Here is a 20693-nt window from a genome sequence, read left to right on the forward strand (position 1 = left end):
GGCTGTGCGCAGTGTTGGTGGGACCCACAGAGTTTCTGCCTGAATGGAAGGGGTGCACGGCTTGCCCTTGCTGCAGGGGGGCACCCTGCAGAGGGGCTTCAGACACATTCTGGCATGATCAGAGCTTTGCGCAGGAGCCGCTGTCTTGTCAGAGGGAGTTTCTCTTTCTCCCCCCGGCTGCCTGGCCCTGTGGCTTCTGCACCCCATTACATGGGGCGTAATGGGACCTAAGCAAGGTGGGACTACAGGGCTCTGCTCCCTGCTCTGCCAGACAGGCAGGTCTCTACGTGGCACATCGCTCGCAGAGTGGTTGTGGTTCAGACAAATGTATGGCCCAGAGTCCTTGGCAGAAGCAGCTTCACTGCACTCGGCCTGCATGCAGCTCAGGATGGCGCGTGCCTGCCTCTCCACGTGTCACGGTGCCTATAGCACGGGACGTGGGATGGCGTTACATCTGAGCGTATGGACGTGTACCCTTCTGACTCCAGCCTGTATGATCAGCAGCCCTGCAGCAGTTGGTGAGGATGGGAATCTGCGCTGCCCGTGTCTTGTAAGCATTACCGTCGCTGCCACGCTCCTCCTGAGCGACAGCCGGTCCTCCACCAGCATGGTGACGCAGCTGTGAGGATAGAGTTGAAAGGAGCTGGCGCTTGCTTGAAGCCTGCCTCGGATTAAAGGCTTTCCCTTCACAGTAGATCTTGCATGTCTTACATCTTAATGTGTTATGTTCTGTGCCCTGGAGCAGGGCTGGAAACCGGCCAGTGTAACGCTGACCTGTTAGAGGAGTCACGCTGTGAACGATGTGGGAGATCTGGGTGTTATGCGGGGTGCTGCTCCCAGCTGGGGTGGGAACCAGTTGGCCACGCTATGTGGGAGTCTTGGTCAGTCACAACTCAGGCTGTGGAAGCTGCATGGTGAGGCTGTGGGGTCTGCGTGGCACTTAATACCCATAGGGTACAGATAATTGGCTCTGCCGGTTCATTTCGACCGCATCTTAACTTGCGTGTGTGTTTTGCGGGTTTGATGGTTGTTTCAAACTAATCCTGGTGGTAGCTCTGCATCTGCAGCTAATGGCAGTTTAACACCAGTTAACAGCCTTGTAGTTCAGACAGATGGTCTGACTACGCTATGGGGGTGTCAAAATACAGGAATAATTGTTTACAGGCAGAAAACTGCCTACGTGGCGATCAACACCCAAAATTTGTTGGAATTTGTTTAGAAGGAGCCCATGGCATCGATCAATAAAGGATGTGTACAGCGAGATGCCTCCCGCAGAGAAGGGGCTGTCAGAGCAGCTTAAGGATGGGAGATTTGTGGGGCTGGAGAGGGGAGAGCTGTCACCTGTGTCACAGGCAGGCAGTGGGACGTAGCCAGGCTGGTGGGCATTGTCCTCTGGCTGCCACGTACCGTTCTCCTGGGAAACAAGTGCTTTGAGGGCAAGATGCTTTATGGTTGTAGCTTGCTCCTTCTGGCCTGCTGTGGACCACTGTCTCCAGGCACAGTGGAGTGTGGACCCCCCACTTCTGTGTACTGCGGGGATGGTTGCAGGCTAGGCTGCAGGTGAAGGGCAGAGAGGTGGCTGCAGGAGTGCAGTGTCTCCTGCCTTGCCTTGGCAGAGAGCAGCGGGGCACATTCCGCTGCCCTGACTTCAAAGGTTGTTGCTGCATATACAGAGCCCAGCAGCCTTGGCAACCCTTGCTGGCTGGAGCATTGGCAGCAGCTGTTTGCTGCTGTTCCCCAGCTCTGCTGGGCTCTTGCTGCCCTTTTGGCCTTGCTGCTTTGGGAGAGATGCGCACTCCCTTGCTACGGGAGCCAGGGTATGTGCTCTGGGTATGTGACTCCGCTTTCCTCTGGCCCGCTGATCCCAAACCCCTTCCAGGAGGCTTATGTTGGTGTCGTTTCTACCTGCTCTCTGGGTCTGTACAGTCCACCATGCTGATCTTAAGGGAATTTTAGAGCACCTCTAACCTGCATTTTGGTCTCGGCACCCTTTTGGAGGGGTATCTCCTCGTTCACCAAGGAGGGAAAGTGCAGGAGTGGCACTCTGTGTTAAAATGGAGTGAGATTGATGCAGTCCCAAGGGCATGCCCGCTGCTAGGACAGGACTCTGCTCCTGATCTAGAGCAGTTTTACGCCACACCACAGCCTGGAGGGACCAGCTGGGTGAATGGGTGGGCTGGCCCCTGGGGCTGAGCACCAGCCAGCTCCCTGGTGCAGCACAATGTTCAGGCTCCATGCTGGGGCGGTTGGAGCTGTAAGGAGAGAACAGCCAGGGCACCCTGGGGGTTGGCCCTTCAGTTAAACGTGGAGGGGCATCTCCTGGTGTCTTGATTCCTGGGCTGCTCACAGTCCCAGGTCTTGCCTTTCTCCAGAGGACAGTTAAGCCAGGTCTGCCCTGCTGCTGTGGCAAGGGCGAGCTGCCCATCTGCAGGCATCTTCTGAGCCAAGCAAAGTAGGGACATGCTGCGTTTTTATGGGAAGAGTGGACAAATAAGCGGTCAACTGAAAGAGATAGCAAGGGGACTTACCAGGGTTCGTAACTGCTTTATCAGGGCTGGGGCAGGATCAGCAAGTGCAGGCCCAAGTCCTCTTCCATGGTCACTTCGCACAGTTAATGCAAAAACTGCGTTTGTTCCTGTTGCTTTATGTGCCAGCACTGGGTGCGAGGGAGTGCTGTGTATGGACAGCAAGCCGCTCTCTTGAACCGGCAGCAAACCTTTCCAGTGCCTACCACTTACATCCTCAGGTCACCTCTGGTGAGCCCCTGTTGTCCCATGGCTTCTCCCCCTGTTTCAGCAGAGCAGTATCTCCAGGGGAGGGTGAGGGAGAGGGCTGGGTTGTCCCGAGTGCCGGTGGAGGTGTTGGGGCTTTTCTAGCCCTGGCTCTTGACCAGCTTTTTCTGAGCCATTCAGGTGACTTCAGCTGCAGAACCCTGTCCCTGCGCTGGGAGCGTCACTGCAGCCCAATCAGGAGATTAAAACCTGCCATAAGGAAATGAGGCTGGCGCAGTGTGGGCCAGCAGTAGTTTCTTGCTTTTGGCTGCTCCAGCTGACTGGGATTCATTGGCTCCTTCAGGTCTCCTGCACTTTGTCCACCTATCCCAGCCCTCAGAGGGGACTGCAGAATAAGTCTTAAGAGTTGTGTGTTCCCCCCTACGGAGCAGTTCAGGTGTATCCCTTGCAGCAGAGGAGGAAGGGGGTCTGACTGTGTTCTACAGAACAGACATGGTGGGGAGGTTGGGGAGGAAGAGGTGGTAGTGGAGTTGCCAGCCAGCAGCCTTTGGAGGTCCTGCTAGCCTTTGCCATATAAGCTAGGAGGCGTTTGGTGCATGTGGTGACACAAGACAGATGGACCTGGGACCTCCAGGGCAGGAGAGTCTGCTTGCTTGCTCACCTCCTGTTTCTTTCTCCCCTGCCCACCCCCTACCGCCCGCCCCCCCGGCCTCTCTGCTGATATCCCATGTAATACCCTGGCTGCCGCACTGCAGAGTGCATGCCTTTGGCACAGAGAGGTCTGAGGCTTTGTGGAAATCTAGCGTGAGGGGAGCTGTGGGAAGAGATCAGCTTGGTTGCTGCTTTCTTCCTCCCCATCCTTGCTGTGTGTGCATCCTTTGAATACCCCTCTGTCTTGGCAGGGCTCCTGATAGATGCCTCTTGGCTGTTTTTTTGGCAGCTGGACCCTTTTCCCTTGAGGTGTGTCACCCATTTCACACTGCGCTAGCTGATGTTACCCAGCTGTGCTGGCCCTTACCACCCTGCCTCTTCCCTGCCACCAAGTACACAATTTGTGTGGCTTTTAGTGGGCATCTCCTTTATCTGGTTGGCTCAAGCACTGCTTGGGCATCTCCCCTGCCTGGGGAAAGGCAAGCGCTCTTCTGCTTAATCTGTCTGCTTTCCCCCGTGTTGGGTTAACTTTTGTTGTAGCACACAGAAGAGGTGTGGGTATGCTGCTGCCCCCAGGACTCAGGGTGCCTGATCCTGCGGGGGTCAGGCCTGCTCCCTGAGCTGCTTGTCAGCAGTGTGGCAGGAGCCAGGGGCTTCACTGTCCTCTGCGCCACTGATAGGGCTTATCTGCCTTCTGCCGGAGTCCCTGCAGGGGTTGTGGTTTCTCCCTTGCCTTTATCCGGGCTGTTCTTCGTGGGCCTTTGACCCACACCATTTCCGTGGCTCGGAGTCGGTGCAGGTGAGGGGTGATGCTGAGCAGGTCCACTGAGCAGCTGGTGGCTCCTGGGGGTGAGCAAGAGTGGGGTGGGGAAGCTGCCGTGCAGGGGGTGAGGGGGCAGAGCCGGAGCTGGCTGAGCACAGTGGCTGCTCCCTCGCCCCAGCTCGGGGCTGCCCTGCCCAGCGAGCAGCGGAGCAGAGCAGCTCTGCTTTGCCAGTCCGTGGGCAGAGTTTACTCTGGTCTGACCAACTGTTTTTTGCTCTCATTTTTTTGCATGTGCTGTCCTCTCCCATGTGGATTCTGGATTATTCATTACTAGGTAAGAACAGCATTTATCTCCTTTCTTGGACTGTAAGTGGGGCAGGGGAGGCTGGGACGCATTCGGTCCTGACACACAAGGACGCCTTGTGTGATGGGAACTTACGGCTTCAAGGGAGCAGAGTGTGTGCATGGGAGGCTGATTACTTGGGTCAGCCAGTTCCTGGGCAGTCGCTAGCCCAGGCAGCAGTGAGCGTGCACGGCTGCCTGAAGAGCTTCTCTGCGGGAAGGGAGCTCTCCTGTGCGGGTGGCAGGGGTGAGCAGAGCACAAGGGGAAAGGGGACAGAAAAAGCTTGTCCTACTTGCCCACTGCCACAAAAGAAACCACCTCTGCCCCTTTCTCCTTGTTGTTAGAGGAGTGGGAATAAAACTTTCACTTTGCAGAAGTGGGATGGGCTGTGCCTCTGTATCAACTGCTCGATTAAGTGTCAGTGGCTGGGCAGGAATCATGAAGGTGGAGATAAGGATATCTGGAATGCTTTAAACTGGGGGCTTTTCTTCTGCATCTCTGTACGAGCAGTCAGAGTTGGTGGTGATGCTTTCCAAACCAGGAAGGGTGACAGGGCTGGCTTCTTTTGACGCTCCCACATTCACACTGGGACCCACACCAGATGTCCTTGTAGATGGATTGAACCTTTCTTCTCTGTTCAGTTTAAAATCTTCTTTTTAAAAAACAATAACAAAAAAATCTTGACCTTCTCTGCTTCCTGCTAGGACCATTAAAGCTCCGTGATCAGAGAAAAGACCCCAGCTTGTCTTCCTGGCCCTCCTGCAGGCAGATATGATGCAGAGCCTTTAGAGTTCTGCAGGAGAACATGTTAGGGGCAGGCAAGAGGAAATGCTGAGAGTTGCAACACTGAAGCAGAAGCGACCTAGTGCGGTTGGATGCTGTCAGGCTTTTGCTTTGGACCACCGACAACGTGTTGGCTTAGAGAAGTAGGGGGGAGGCAGTTTTTAATGAGGGTTATTTTGGTTTTTTCCTTGTTTTACCCCTAAGGCTTTGGAATGGGCAGCTACAAGCCCTTCACTGAACCACACTGCCAGCTTTGCTGGCCTCTATTACTGGCTGAAAACTTGTTTGCTTGGAGTGACTGGCTGCTACCTCTAATCCTGCTTCACCTGGCTGTGGGCTTTTGTGCCATGCTGTCTCCCAGCCTGTTTTCTTTTGTGCTAATGATGCCTTATAATAGCCCTGTTTGCTCTTTGCAGCTAGAAACTGTTCTGCATCCTGGCATCTGTCTCTTGATTTTGCTGTACCCTTTAGTACATAACGTACCTGGAAAGGACTTTAAATCTCTCGTGCTTTACCACTTGTGGTCCAGAAAAATCTCATGGTAGTGGGAGATACCCTGCTGGTGCTCTCCTCCCAGCTGCTTGTGTGCTGGACCTGGCCTGTCTTGATGGGTCAGGAAGGAAATGTCCTGGGAACCAGAGCACTGCATCCTTGCCTTGTGTTCTGTCTTTTCCCTGGTCTCCTGAGCATGAACTCATGCTGTAGTCCTTGGTCTTGGCACTAACTGCTGGGCATGATGGCTGTAGCTTGATCCTTGTTACATCCTTTTGGAAGAGGGTATGCATGAGCCCTGCTGTGAGAAGGGAGCCCTGAGAGTGAAGGCAGCCTCTGCCCTGGCTCCCCTTGCAGCTGGAAGGGCAGTGGTTTTCCCTCCAATCATAGAATCATTTAGGTTGAAAAAGACTTTTTGAGATCTTCAGGTCCAGGTTAACCCAGCACTGCCAAGTCCATCACTAAACCACATCTACACATTTGTTAAACACCTCCAGGGATGGTGATTCCACCACCTCCCTGGGCAGCCTGTTCCGATGCTTGGAAGGTTTACTTAGGAATGAGCGTGTGGAGAAGTGAGCACTCGGTGCTAGTATTGCTGCTGGGAGCCTTTTGGAGCATATATCTTCTGAAGTGCCAGCTTCTCCATTTACCAAGAAGAGAAAAGGGTCAGCTTGTGCTTGAAAGTGTGAGGTTAATGGTCAGTGCAAGTACCACATTCTTGCTCCGTGATAATTTCCCTTCTGGAAACAAAACCCGTATGAGTTTGACTTCGGTAAAGATCAGTAGGATTTATAGAGGCTGTTCAAAATCTTCAGGGTCAGTTGGTCAAGTGGGGTAAATTGGGAAAGCTTCGCTGAAGGTTATAACACTTAATTGGTAACAGTGCCGCCAGTCTGGTGCTGTGATTTAATAGGAAACCCGACCCTCTCGGTGCAGCCCCGGCTGCCGAGGGTGCCGCAGAGCAGCACTCACAGGGAAGCCTGGTGGGGTTTGATAGCCTCGGCACCGTTTTAAGAGCACTAACACCAGCTCGAGCCTTCAATTTTTTATTTTTCTTTCTCCTGGTCTCTGCTGTTTTCCTTGTGTGCATTAAGTTATATGATGGCCCAACCGAGGGCTGCCATTCCTGCATTGCAGCTGCTCCAGGGAAACACATTTTGGCCTTTTAAAGACAACTTGGAGCCTTGCAATTTAAAAATACATATTTCTAAAAACATTGCCATTTGTCTTGGGTTTCCTGGGCTAGGGCTGCTCTCTTCATGGGAAACCTAATTGGATGTGGCAGTTCGCTGTTAGGAAGGAGCTGGGCAGCTGCCTGCTGAGGCTAGCAGTGGGAGCAGGACAAGCTCTCCACTGCTGCTCCAGGAATGGGATGCTTGCTGGGTGTGGGACCCCTTTGCAGTGCCCTGCGAATCCCCCTCTCTCCCAGGGCTGTGCCAGGCTATGCTCCCCTGCTGCTCCGGGGACCGCCTTTGCTCGGGTGCTCCTGCAGTGCTGCAGTCACATTTTCCCCCCTCCACCAGAACCACTGCTTCCCACAGGGCAGCATGCTGAGAAGGACCATGGCCACCAGCACTGGGCATCCTGGAATGGACCATGATGGTAGTGCTGCCCTTGCACAAGTGTCTGCTTACTGCCCTTTGCTAGAGGCTGGCTTACGCTAGAGGGTTTCTTCGGATCCCTGCTGCTGAGAGATGCAAGACTTCATTCATCTATGAAGGGCCGTGCCCACCAGTGAATATGTGATGCTGGGAAGGGAAGACGGCACCTAGCTAGTGCAAGGAAGGGGTGAAGGGGGCTGCCTCGCTGGCTCAGTGCAGGAGCCCGTTCTCGTGCTGTGCTCCTGCTGTGGCAGGAGGAGTGGTGGGGAAATGGTGCAGCTTAAATGGGTTGAAGGAGGTAGGGTAAATGCAGGATTTGTGCTGGAATCGGGTGGGAGTGGGATTAGTAAACTGATGATGGGGAGCAGTGACGTATGTTATTTCAGGGTCTCCATTAAACAATTAAGAGGGAATTTTCTTTAGCCAGAGAGAATGAAGTTAAATGCTGTGAATGGAGGCAGCTGCTTGTGTTGTCTGCCCTACATGGGACTCGGCAATGACAATTCTCCAAAGGGAAGGAGAATAAATTTTAATGAAATCTTGAAAGACTTTAAATTTTCATGTTAACGTCAATTATTCAGGACAGTCAAAAAGCAATCTTAAAGCTTCATAAAAAGAAAGAAGAAGAAGAGGCCAGTTTGATTTTTTTTTCTCCATTTTTTTTAAAACATTTTATTTTAGATTAATTGATTTGCATTTTGTTCCACAGCATTGAAACACGGACATTTTAAAGACACTGGTGTTGGTTATTGCATCTGACAGCAGTGCTGGGAGGAAGGATATCAAGAAATGACTTATGTACTGCCGGGGGCATGGTAGAGGTGGCAAAAGGCTGTGTTGTCAAGGACAGGGGCAGTATCCATACTGGGTAGCTAATGGGGTTGCAGGCTGGCTGCTGCACTTGCTGCTCAGCCCAGAAAATTCCCTGCGTGGGAAGGCCCTGTGTGCTTTTAGCCTCACCAGTTTGGTGTGATGCCTCTGTCGGCAGCAGGCAGGACGGCTGGTCTTGAGGCTGGACCCGTGTCCCTGGCTGGAGGCAGGGGATGCAGCCCTGGCCTGAGGAAGGCATTCCTGCTTTCTGACCTGGACAGGCAGCCAGCCGTAGCTTGTACTGAGTGTGGTGCCTGCCCGTGGTGTGGTCTCTGCTGACCCTGGGCTCTTCCACAAAGGGCAGCAGCCAAGGTGGGTGTCACCTCTTGTGCTGAGCTTCCCACCCTGCTGCACTTGAAGTGGCTGTGATGGCGAAGAGGACAAGCGTGTGATTTCATCGCCTCCTGGCCAGCTACACACAGGGTGCAAAAGCAGTGGAGCAGTGTTCAGGCTTTGGGGTGGGTCTGGTCTGCCGCTGCCCAGGCTTGACTGCCACTAGGACATCCGTGGCCCCTGCAGCATGGGACCCTCTGCCTCGCCAGGGACTTCTAGAGGGAGCAAAGGGCACCTCCTGTCATCTTGCCTGCAGCACAGGCGTCCAGTGCCATGCTGCGGAGGAGGAGACAGATCCCCTGGGACTGCGCGCTCAGGCTTGGCAGCAGCGAGCATGAAGAAACGACTGGCAAAACACAAGGCTGCCTGCCTGTGCCCGCTCCCTGCTGCGGGGTGGGGGGAGCTCCGCTGCAGCCAAGATCACTGTTGTTCATGCTCAGATGGACCCTGCTGACATGCAGCGTGGTCTTGGTGGGGATGGTGCCCATGTTCTACCATGGACCTGCCTCCTGCTTCGAGTGGCCCCAGTATTCGGAGCGTCCTCGGTTCCCACTGATTTCAGCAGCCTGATGTGCTGCAGCTTCAGCTCAGCTCTTGTCGGGGGGATGCTGTGCATCTGCTTGTGCCCGGGAGCCTTGCTTGCTGCCGGTTGTACAGCTTGCTTGAACAAGGCGCTCTCTTCTATTGCGGTTCTGTGGTCTTTCTCACTCCCCTCTCGCTAAGCCCAGGGCATCTGTCTGCGTTTCTGTTTCGGATCCCCAGCAGGCTGATGGCTTTGCCTCCCTTTGAGGGTGCCCCACTGGTGCAGAGGGGCTCCATAGCACAAACACGTCTTTTATTCCCTGCTGCTGAGAGCTGCCAGGCCTGGCTCTCTTCCCAGAAAGCAGCGCTAGTTTAGAACATAAGCAGCTATTGTCTTAGCCCTGGAGACTGCGATCTGAGCTCTGCTGGTGTTGGGGAGGGGGAGTGAAGAGGGGATACAGCATGCTAAAGGGACTTGAGAAAGGAGCCCAAGGAATACAGGAGATTTGCAGGCTCTTAATTATGCTCATCTCACCAAAAATAATGCGGGTGCCTGCTCCTCCTTTGACATTCGAATCGCTCTTCCACCCTGTCCCTGGGGGCTGCTGTTACAGTTAATGTCTAGCAAAGACTGGGTCCTTTGTCTTGCGCAGGCTGGAGAAGGAAATGGGGGGAAGAGTGATCCTACAGCGAGGGTCTCCTCCTGGGAGCATGCCCCAGCTGGGACTGGGGTCCCTGGCACTACCCCAGTTGTAGGGGCTGGCACTTGGGACAGCGAGGTGGCTTGGGGCATGGACTCACCCAGCTCTAGCAAGGCGACAAAGTGCCGCACTGCTGGTGAGCGTAGTGTGGTGGGTGGCAGGTGACACCCTCTCCTGTTCCGCTTCCTATCCTAGTAGCTCCTGCCCCTCCCTGAGGGATGCCTGTGGGGGGATTCCGGTGCTGCTTCCCAGGGTTTTCTGTCTGGGGATAAGATGCCAGGGTCCCTGCAGCAGGGGCTGGCGCCAGCTCAGCAACCCCAGGAGGGGACGAGAGCGGCTGTGGAGGACAGCCGTGCGGTACGGCCCAGCCGGGAGTGCTGGCTGCTTAACCACCGCGTCCCTCTGCATTTCTGAGGTGTGATCGAAGCTGGTGTGGTGTGCGGGAAGGCAGGACCATGAAGACAGTCTGCTATGAATCTGAGATTCTGCCTGCATTTGTATTTGAAGAAGTTTAAATTCAGCGCAAGAATAAAGGGATGATGTAGGTGGTAAGTTGTCATCTATTGTGGGGAACTTGTGCAGCAGGGAGAAAACAATGGTTCTCGGTGCCACAGGGACTCAGAGGAGCCAAGGGCTGAGCTGAGGGGGTCTCTGGTCTTGTCCCGTCCCCGAGGCGGCTCGTGGCTCTCCTGCCTTGCTTTGGGTCTCCCTTTTCTGGGGAACAGAAACAGCTCTGCACTTCTGTGCACAGGCCTGATTGACCTGTTCTTATTTTGTGTCTTTGGCTTTGATTTGTTCAGGGTTCAGCCCTGTAATCCAAGGAAAATCGCTCTGCAGGTAAAATTACACACGGGGATAGTTGGGTAAGGGAAGCCCTGAGTCCCTGCCAGATCCTCTAATCAGCCTTGAGTTACAGGGAAGGAGACAAGTTCCTGGAGTGTCTTGTGCTTGTTTTCCCCCTTATGAAGGCAGGGAGGGTGCAAGAGAGCTAATCACAAGGCTATTTCATGAATCATTTGGCCGTGATGAGCCACGCTCAAGAAAGAGGGTTTGAGATGCTGAGTTTTTTTAGCTTAATCTGCTGGAGTGGTGATCCTCTGCCGCTCGGCAGGCTGATGCCTGCAGCCAGCCCAGTCTTGAGTAAACTTTTCCCTGGCTTCAATAAAAATGTTAGTGTAGTAGAGACTCTGCCCTGTGGGTTTTTTTCCTTCCCGCCCCCACCAGTGCATCCTGGTACCCAACCCACGGCAGCTTCTTAAAAGTGTGTTTGGTGGTGGCACAGAGGGGAAACCTCAAATCCTTGCAAAGCAATTACTGCTAATGAGACACTTCCTACACATCTGGTTCCAATTCTGGCTGTGTTTTGAGGACTGTTCTTCGGAGCTTGGTAATGGAGGAAGGTGGGAAAATCCCTGCTGCCTCTTCTGCCTTCTGCAGCACCCTCCTCCCAAGGTGGCAGTTGGACTGCTCGTTAACTCCCATCTCGCTTGCCAAACCTAAACAATTAACACACAAAAACTGCACCTCTCTGGGGAGGCTGAATTTCAGTAGCAGCAATTATTAGATGCTGATCGCATGCCAATTGATTGATATGTTTTTGAGAGCGAGTGTAATGTGTTTAATTAGTGTGTAATTGACAAGAGCAGGGATGCTTGGATGCCCCAGACTTAAGAAAATTTTAGAATCAAGTGCTGACTGCAAAGAAAATGGAGAAATTTTCTTTTTTAGTGTGCGATTGCTTGGGTTTCGTTGCTTTGTGTGCAGATTGAATGTTTAAAGGGATTGAAATTCTCTCTGGCTGTTCTTTCTCCAGCCCCTTGTCTCGGTCACCGGGTGTGGGAGGCATGGCAGAGGTGCCCGCTGCTGCAGGGCTGAGCTGCCGCCCGCCCGGCTGCCCGCTGCGGCTGGAGGCAGGTGCCAGAGTGCCCCCAGCTTTTGGTGGGACCTTGGCATCCAGGTCCCAAGCTCTTCCAGAGATCCCGCTTTGGCTTTAGGTGAATTCAGTAAGCCCAGACCGTAGGGCTTCATCTGCAGTTTCTGACATTCAGATCAGGTCTTTGTTTGAATGCAGATTTGCGTGGGTCCTGGGCCCCTCCGGCTGCTGGTTTTGGCAGCAAGTGCCTTGTTATCTCACTACAGAGCGTGGCCTTGGAGCAGGATGCAGAGAAACAGTAGGGAGGGTCATGGAGAGAGGGATTTCAGGAAGTCTGTGTTGCTTTTGTGCACTGAGCAGCGGGAAGGTGGCGTGGGAACCCTTGGCTTGTTTCCTTGGGAATGAGACAGTCCAACCTGGATCTCACTGGCAGGCTTATCGGGGACGTTAGTGTGAGAGCAAAGAAAACACCAGTGTTGGATTCCTGGGATCCGTCAGGGATCCCTCCTGGCCTCTCGGAGCCTGCCCTTCTGGCTCTGCAGGCAGTCCAGGGAGGCTGTGGAATGTCCTCTGGAGACAATCAAAACCTACCTGGATGTGACTCTCTGCAGCCTGGTGTAGGAGAGCCTGCTTTAGCAGAGGGTTGGATGAGATGATCTCCAGAGGTCCCTTCCAACCCTGACCGTGCTGTGATTCTGTAAATATCCAGTACCTGTGCCCATCCCAGTGGGCAGGCAGGAAGATTTGCAGAGGAGACCTCCCACCCTCCTGCGAACCCCGGGGCTGAGCCTGTGTTTAGTTAGCAGTGTCTTTCTGCAAGGCCAGCTCCCAGGGCTGCCTCTTCAGGTTGGGACCTCCAGGCAGGGCTTGCCCAAAGGACAGCTTGCCTCGGTGAGTTCTCCTGACCCAAGCGGCAGGGAAACGGTTTTGGGGTGTGCGTTGGTCTGGGTGGCTGGAGAGATAGTTCTGGCCTTGTGACAGCTGTGTTGGGTGACTTGTCCGAGTCGTGTTTTCTCAGAAGTATGGCTTTTTACGACAGAGTGGCTCGGCCCCTGGCAGCAGTAAGCCAACAGGCACGTCCTGGGTGCTCTGGAGGGGTAGGTCCCCTTTGCTGCAGCCAGGGCTGCGCTGGCCTGCGCCCCCCGGGCATGGCACGAACACCTGCTGCTCTGCGCTGCTTCTCCGCAAAGCTCGGCCGTGCTCCCCGATCCCAGCGCGGTTCTGTCCAGGGAGGCTTTTCTGCAGTCAAGTGCCTGACCTTGGAACAGAGCCTCCCACTCTCCTTTCTTTTTTTATTTTTTTTTATTTAATGTATAGTAAAATAAACTTATTTTCCCCTTCTTGATGTTAGCAGCTGCTTGACTGAGCCACAGCATGCTGAAGGGAAAATCAAAGCCCAGTGAAATATGCTGGAGTTGAAAGGCAGGTCAGGCTCTGGGGTTAACTCATCTCAATTGCACTTTTGTTCTAAAAATGAGAGGGAGAGCGTGTGCACGCTGATGGACTGGCGCGATCTCCCAAGCCTGAGGAAGAGGGGCCCGGAGCCGCGGGGTGGAAGCGCTGCAGGTCAGCATGTGTGGGAAGGGGCTGGGGTGGCTGGGACTCGGTCCAGAGGTGCCGGCGCTGGTGCAGGGCTGTGTGGGTGGGAGGCTGCTGCTGAGCGGAGCGGCCCGGGCTGCCTCCGTGAGTCACAGGCGGCTTCTGGCTCCACGGGGTCAAGTGTTCAGTCTTGCTGTGGCCACGCCAGCCTGAGAGAGTGTGTTTCGAGTCCCTTAACCCTTCTGGGATTCTGTTTCCCACCGGTAGACTAGAGCTAGCATCACTCACAGGGAAAACCAACACTCTTTTTCCACCCAGCCCTCATCCCATGTGCTCCTCCCTGTTCTGCAGCCCTGGCAGCCAGGTGGGATTTGGGCCTGGAGCAGCACTGGTGTCGTCTCTTCTAGTGCTACAAAGCTGCAATTGCCATTTCCTGAGGGCTGCGGCACTGCAGTTGGCAGCTCCGTGTGGGGTTTGGCCAGGCATCTTCATCTTCTCTTTGTCACCTTCTGGTTTTCCCTGACTCTGAAAAGCAGCTGCTGTTACAAACCCGGTGAACATCAGGTTTTGGTATCTGCATATGAAAGCTTCAGTTGGTATTGAACAGGCAGGCAGTGACACTCCATTATCCCGCACAGAGCCCCAGCTGGACCCCCACACCCCAGCTGAACCTACCTGCAGGGGTACCTTAAAGAAAAGGTGCTGCTTTGGGAATGCCGTGCTTTGGCATGTGGAAAGTGAGCTATTCTGACTTCTGTGTGTGCTGCATACCTCTGCCACAGTTTCTCACTCTGTGGCCTTGGGCATGTTACTTGTCCCATGCATGTTAGATGATGCTTGAATTCCTTGCCAGGATGCGGTGGTGTGACATGGTGCCCTGCCAGGGGGTTTCCTGGGATGCCAGGGCTGCAGTGCTTGTGCCAGCAGCTGAGGGACCTGCCTGCTGCAGGGCTGTTGGGTGAGAAGTGCTGTGTGCACGGTAAATGACGTGCGACAGCTGCTGGCATTTTGCCACCGTGCCTGAGGTGAACAGGCTGAGCTGGGTGAGCTGCCTTTACACCCACGCCGCAAGGGCAGGGAACCTCAGGCTGCCCTGTCTTAATGGGAGTGTCCCCCCAAATCCACAACACCTAAAACTGCCTGCATTCTGTTCCCCGCAGTGACTGCCTGTCTCCCACTCAGGCATTTGCATCCTTTCCCTTGGCGAGGGGCAGAGGTACAGTCAAATCCCCTGAAAACCCCGGTGGGCTTTTGTAGGAAAGCTTTGTAGAAAGCCCAGCCAAGCGTGCTTGTCCCCAGGGCTTCTGTATCTGAATGCCTCAACAAAAGCCCCTGACACCTTCCTGTACCCTGGCAAAATCAAGTCTGTTCTGCTGTCCCAAATGCATTGCTGCTGTTCTTGTGCTGCCTTTTCACCTTGACAAGAGGGCTCTGCAGAGGGGCTGCCTTGGCCAGAAAGGGCTCTGCCGCTTCCCCTGGGGTAGCGGAGTAAGAGGAGGGGGGGCCCATTCCCTCCAGCAATCCCTGCTGTCCAGGGTCCCAGAAGAGCCACCTCTGCTGTCAGCTCACAGAAGGATGTGACTGTGGGGCGGCACAATCCACATCACTTCAATTCAGAGGCATTGGAGAGAAGAAAAGAAGGGAGCACCGCATTCCTGCAGCCAGACACTGATATTTCATCTGCACCAGGGCTGGCCATGGAGTCTTGGCTTTCATTTCTTTCTTCCTCTTTTTACAAATAAAAATCCCCAAGTAGCTGTGCTGTTCTGGGATATATTTAAGCTGGTTTTCTCCTTTTCCTTTCTTCTCTGCATCTCCCAACAGGTTATAGCTGAGAGGGCTCCTGGTTGCCAATGGAGAAGGCTGCACGTCACTTCCTTGGCATGGGGCCGTCTCCAGCCCTCAATGCTCACTTTGTTTTTCCCCTAATAGTCTCAGTGAGCTGTCAGGACTCTTCACAGTGTCACATTACCCATGTCCCACAGTCCATTGTGGGAGCTGCTGCTAACGTGGCATGCAGAGCACGTGGGAGGCCTCAGCCCGGGTGCTGGGGCAGTGGGTGAGGCTCTCTGTTCCAGCTGCTTCCTTGTCTTCCTCCTGCTCAGTTTCCTCTGCTGTGTGGCCCAGCACGCTCCCTTTCCCTGAGAAGTCGCCCACTTCCATCCCCTGCATCCCACCCATCTGGCCGTGCTTCCCCTGGGGCTCCACACCTGTCCTCTTCCAGCAGCCTCTGAGCCTCCGGCCTGAGAAGGGCACACAAGCAGCACCACTTGCTGCAAACTCCACCCTGCTCTTAAATATCTGGTAGCTGTTGTGTGGGCCTGGGAGGGGGCAGAGTGGGCTGGGTGGAGTAGAAAAGAGGGGTTAAGGGTTGCATTTCACACTAGGAGATACCCATGTCCTGGTGGGACAAGGACCTGGATGTGAGGACAGCTCCTAGTGCCGTAGGTGCCTAGAATGAATGTTGCAACGGTTACAGGACTTCAGTACTGCCGTAGATCACTTGGCAGACAAATAAGCCATGCTCAATAACAACTATTGAAACGCTCAGCTGTTTGACTGTTAACCTTTTCTTTCATCATGTGAGTTGGGAACCTCCTTTCATCTTGTGCTCTGGTTCCCTAGACTTCAAAAGTAATTCTGGCCCAGGTGATGCATTTGGATAGGAGGTATCAAGCTGTGATGGTAAAGGATGTGCCCCTTTGAGTTGGATGGGAAACATCGGATCCCTGGGAGCCTGCATTGGGAACTTGGCATGGCTGTGGATAGCTCAGCTCCGGAACATTTCCAAATTGTGCACTTTGTTTCAGAAAATCATGTATTGGCAAGGCAACCCGTGAAGTTTAACAGTTAATGCATGTTGGCTCCCGAGCCTTTGGCTGCACTTGTTAGTTTCTCCAGGACCTCCTTTAGCCATCCTTGTAAGGCAGGAGTGCAGCCTTCTCCGTGGATCAGATCAACCGTGCTATCTAATCCAGCGTGCTTGTGCTGTGTGGCTGATAGTCAGCGGTTAGTGCTGAGGTGTTCCTGATGGGTTTTTTTATTGTCATTTGCATGTATTTAGTGTTACAGTTCTGGGGCTCTCTGTTTCTCCCTTCTTTTGCTGTGCGTGATTTTAGGCTGTTGCAGTGTGCAATATCATCAGTAACATCAGGATCCTGCTGTTTTCTGGCTCTCTGCAGATCTGGGAGCCCATTGTCCCACGAACACGGATTTAAATCAATGGGTTTAGAAGTCGGAGATGGAAATAAACTCAGAGGGGACAAGCGATGCTCCTGAAATGAGGGTTTCTACTGGAAGAATCGGGGTTTTACTGGGGAAACAGCGTGTTCCTGTGTTGCAAACAAAGGTGGCAGTGCCGGTCATACTGCCCCCTCAGCACCCAGCCCCGGGCTGTGTGTGGGTCTCTGGAGGCACAGTTGGGGTGGCTGGGCTACCTCTCGGGGCCTGCCACATGTGGCAAAAATGCCCACATCTGCTACCTGTGAGCTGTTGTTTTTCTCCTGCTTCCTCTGTATGCGATGTAGGAACGCTGGGCCAGGGATAGGGAATTCCTCCCCAGGATACAGGTGCCAGCCACCTGGCCACCATGGGGTGTTTTGGGAGCTAGTGCCTGTCTGATGCTGCCTCGAAAGGGATGGAAGAGACAGCTGGAAGCTGCCCCAGGTGGTATCAATAGCAGAGCGCTGGAGGAGGGGGGTTGGGGGAGGGTAGGAAAGCTTGGGTTAGCTGCCTTGTTTTCTTGTTTCTAACTGTTTTGTTCTCTCCTTTTTCTCCCTGCCCCTCCCCTGCTTTCTAAAGAACATAGGAAGCTTCTTGCTGGTAAGTGGTGGTGTGTCATGCAAAAAATTACCATTTTTTCCATCCACCATCAGACTCGCTGACTAGTCCATGTCATTCTTCCATCCACCCAGGATGTGCTGGAGCAATAGAAACCTTCTGGAGGTGGGTACAGGCACACCCATCCACGTGGCCTTCTGGCTGCAGAGTGTGCGCTCACCTCAAAGGAAGCTATTGCTTTTAGATCACAGTTTGAAGAACTGCTTTCCCCTCTGCCTCCATGTTGCTCAGCCTGACATTGTTGCCTGGACTCAATTGGATTGCCACTGTCCTTGCACAAAGCAAGAGACAGCTGCTGCAGCACCAAGCCTCTGGAGTGCTGTGGGTGCGAAACTGTGATCTAAGGACACTTTTCACCTAGTGCTTGCCTCATTTCCAACTCCATCCTCAGCCTCTCACCTTCAGCTTCCTGGGGAGGGTGGGGGGAGAGCGCTGCCCCAGCTCACACTGGAGGTAAAAGGGATGGGCTTGCCTGTTGACCTGGCCTGGGGGTTTTGTGGCACCTGCTGCACCTGCTGCAATTAATGAAGAAGGGCAGAGCATTGCTGCCAGCAGGGTGAGAGCAGGGGCTATGTGCGCCCCCCATTCTGGCTCAGCTGTGAAGCTGCAGGTGTGGGCAAACGTGCCACAGACAATTCTTCTGGGTGTCTTTCTAGCAAAAGCAAGTGAAGTGTGGGTATGGGTCAAAGCCCATAAGGTGTTCTGTCCCTCCTGTCCCTGCTCCTCTGGTTCCCTCGCCTCACCTGCCCTGCACCGTGTCAGCAGCAGCCCCAGCTGTCATCCACAGGGACAGTCGTTTTAAACAGTGAATCCCAGTCATTAAAACAAACCATGTGTGTGCCCTGGCTGATGAGAGCAGCCCTTAGCGGGTGAGGGAAGGGCATGCAGTGTACATGGCTGCAGGCTGGCTGGGTGCCCACTTCCCTGTGATCCCTGGTGCTGGGAATCCTGGCATCCCGGGAGCCTCATGGCCAGCTCTTTTGTTTGGTGGCTGTGGATACAGAGCATATGTAAGAAAGGTGTTTGGCATGTGGTTGGGACTGGCAGTTCATCTCATACCCTCTCCCTGTATGCACGAACCTCTGTGCACATCAGTTGGTTGCACGGGTGGCTCAGGCTGGAGGACAGCCTCCCAGTGCTGCTGCTGCCCCTCTCCAGCGTGCCCGAGCAGCTGCCCTGCTGTGGCGCGAGGTCCCAGGTCCTTGTTTGCCATGGACAGGCTTGGGTGTAGAGGCATCAAAACGCTTCTCTGCGCCAGCTTTGACTTCGGGGTGCTCTTCTGCCCACACTGTGCTCATCTTGAGACTTTTAGGTTCACTGCTGACCCATGTAGGTAGCTGTGTAAGCAGCTGGCTTTTTGGGGTGGGATGGGACAGAGCCTTGGCAGCTCAGCTAGCCTTGCTCTGGGCATTGTGGCTGGCTGCCTCAAATCCCTCCGAACCGAGGAAAAGGGAGTTACACCAGGCCTGGACCAGCTGAGGCTGGTGAGCTGTTTAAAACTATTGCTGCCGTATTTCCTCCCTGTTTTGTGCCCCTCATGATGTATAATATATGGGCCACACTGTGCAGATCGGGAGGGGTAGGCTGAGGGTTTGCTTGGAAATGTGCCCTTCCTGCAAAGGTGCTGGAGAGGGAACAGAGGGACGTAAAAGTTTTATTGAAAGCTGCCTGCTCCTGGCCTGGATCCTGGGCCTCTCTGGGTCCAGGAGCAAGGAGGGAAGCTATCCGAGCCGACAGCATCCCCTGCCGGATGATGCTTCCTGTGCCTCTCGGCCCTGGGATGCATTAACCGCGCTTTTCCCGGTGGGAGAGTGTTCTGCTCTTCCTCTGCGTGCGGGCGCTGCTGCCAGCAGCCCCACCGACTGGATGCTGGATGCTTGTTCCCTGCTTGCAACGCTGGCACAAAAATTTTACTTTCAGCTGCGCCTGGTTGACGGCGCAGTGGCTGGATGCCGCCTGCTTCTGGCTCTCCAGACAGCAGGTGAGCAGGAGAAAAAGGGTCTGTGTTCCTGGGGCTGCCCACTCCCCGTTGCTGTGTCTCCATCCAGCACACCTCTGTGTGCTGGATGCATCTCATGCACGCCACGTGCCTGTGAGCAAGCTGCGAGCAGGACCGCAGTTGATCAGAGGAGAGGGTGTCCTTTTCTTTCTGCTCCTTCGTAGGCTCTTGCTGCTCCTGCCTTCCCAGTCCACCTGGAGCAGTTGCCCACTTCCCCTGAGGGCCTGTGCAAGCACACATTTTTGCTGGGTGTTTCCTTTCTAGTGATGTGCTTGAGCTCTCGTCACCTTGCTGCGTAGCTCAGGAGGCATCGCTCTCCCCCAGGAACCAGGCTGCGCAGGGTCTGTCCAAGCAGCACCGCAGCAGAGCTGGGCGATGGGCCGCCTGTCTCCCTCTGCAGGAGGGGACGATGCGGCCGCCTCTCGCTCTGCGGTAAGTCTGGCTCTGTGCGTTCCCAGGAGGTCTGTCTTGCACTGCTCCGTGGCTCTTGTGGTTTGTCTGCTTTCTGGGAAGTGGTTAACAAAGCTCTGCTGCACCAGACAGCTTGGACCGGGGCCCGGGGTTGATGCTTTTTTCTGCAGTGGGTGCCGGACGCAGCCACGACCGGGCGCCTGCCTCGGAGCTGCTCGCAGGGAGCCCCGCACGCTGCCTCCACGGCAGGCGCTGGTGCTGACTGGCACCGAGCTGCATCACCCAGCGGTGCGGGTGCAATATCTAGCCTTTGCAGGCTTTCTTGTGTCCGGGCTGACTTGTGGGAGAGGTGCGGTGAGAACATTTGGCTGGTGTAACTCAGCTCCAGGCCCAGGGTCGGAGCAGGGTGAGGCCTCCGGCTGAACTGGGGGCAAACCCGCTGCTCCTGGCTGGGAGGAGGTGGCAGAGAGGTGCTGGGTGCCCTGTGGCATGGTGTTCAGCTTCTGCTCTCTAGAGCAGCTCTGGGTGAAGACTGACAGGCCCTTTCCTCAATATTGCTGCCAGCACTCCCTCTGCCTGCAGCACATTGTACAGCTGGCACGGTACAGGCATGCTGCTGCTGTCAGCGTGGCTCACCTTTGCTCAGGGTCTGTGCTGGCCATTCCTGCATCACCCCACCACCGCTGCTCGTTGAGTGTTGTTCTGGGTGGGTAGGAATTGAGGTGTTTTAGTGAGGTGCTTCTGCTTTGGCGCTCTCTGCATGCCTGGTTCTCACTAGCATCATGTTGTGCTCTGCTGATGTGGTTGTAGGATTCTGAGGTTACTGGCAGTACCCTAACTCCTGCCAATGCTGCTCTTTTGAGCAGACCTGGTATGAGACATACCCCACCCCTGTTGCTAAAGAATGTCATTCATAGTCTGGAAGCACTCTGGTGGCAGCTGCTTTCTCAGTGGGAAGGTATCCAGCGTGCCAGGGATACGTGCTAATTTTATCTTGCTGTGTGTTTGCTCCAGAAATGTGCTGTAGGTTTGTTTCATCATTTGTTTTCTACTGTTTTATCCTATTTGCACCCCCCACGTTATCATATCCTTGAGGAACTCTGCAACACCAGCTGATCCTCACGCCCCCTTGCAGATGAACAAGTTTACATCAGCTTGCAAAGCAGCTGGTGTATGTTTGGAAGAGGGTTGGCAGAAGTGACATCTCGCAGCTCAGCCAACTCGATCAGCACGCGGA

General features: G+C 54.5%; 1 protein-coding gene across 4 annotated transcripts in view; it reads left to right on the plus strand.

Moving 5' to 3' along the window:
• AGRN (agrin) overlaps positions 1–20693 on the plus strand; it is a 129025-nt gene that overhangs the window by 31254 nt on the left and 77078 nt on the right. For 2 of the 4 annotated variants that reach the window (XM_037381072.1, XM_037381073.1), the window contains exon 3: positions 17008–17028. The exons of the other annotated variants lie outside the window; for them this stretch is intronic. In XM_037381072.1, coding sequence (XP_037236969.1) covers positions 17008–17028 — 21 coding nt within the window. The remainder of the gene's footprint in view (positions 1–17007; positions 17029–20693) is intronic. 4 annotated transcript variants of the gene reach the window in all.

This window comes from Falco rusticolus, chromosome 3 (genome assembly GCF_015220075.1).
Source record: "Falco rusticolus isolate bFalRus1 chromosome 3, bFalRus1.pri, whole genome shotgun sequence".
Taxonomy (NCBI): Eukaryota; Metazoa; Chordata; class Aves; order Falconiformes; family Falconidae; genus Falco; species Falco rusticolus.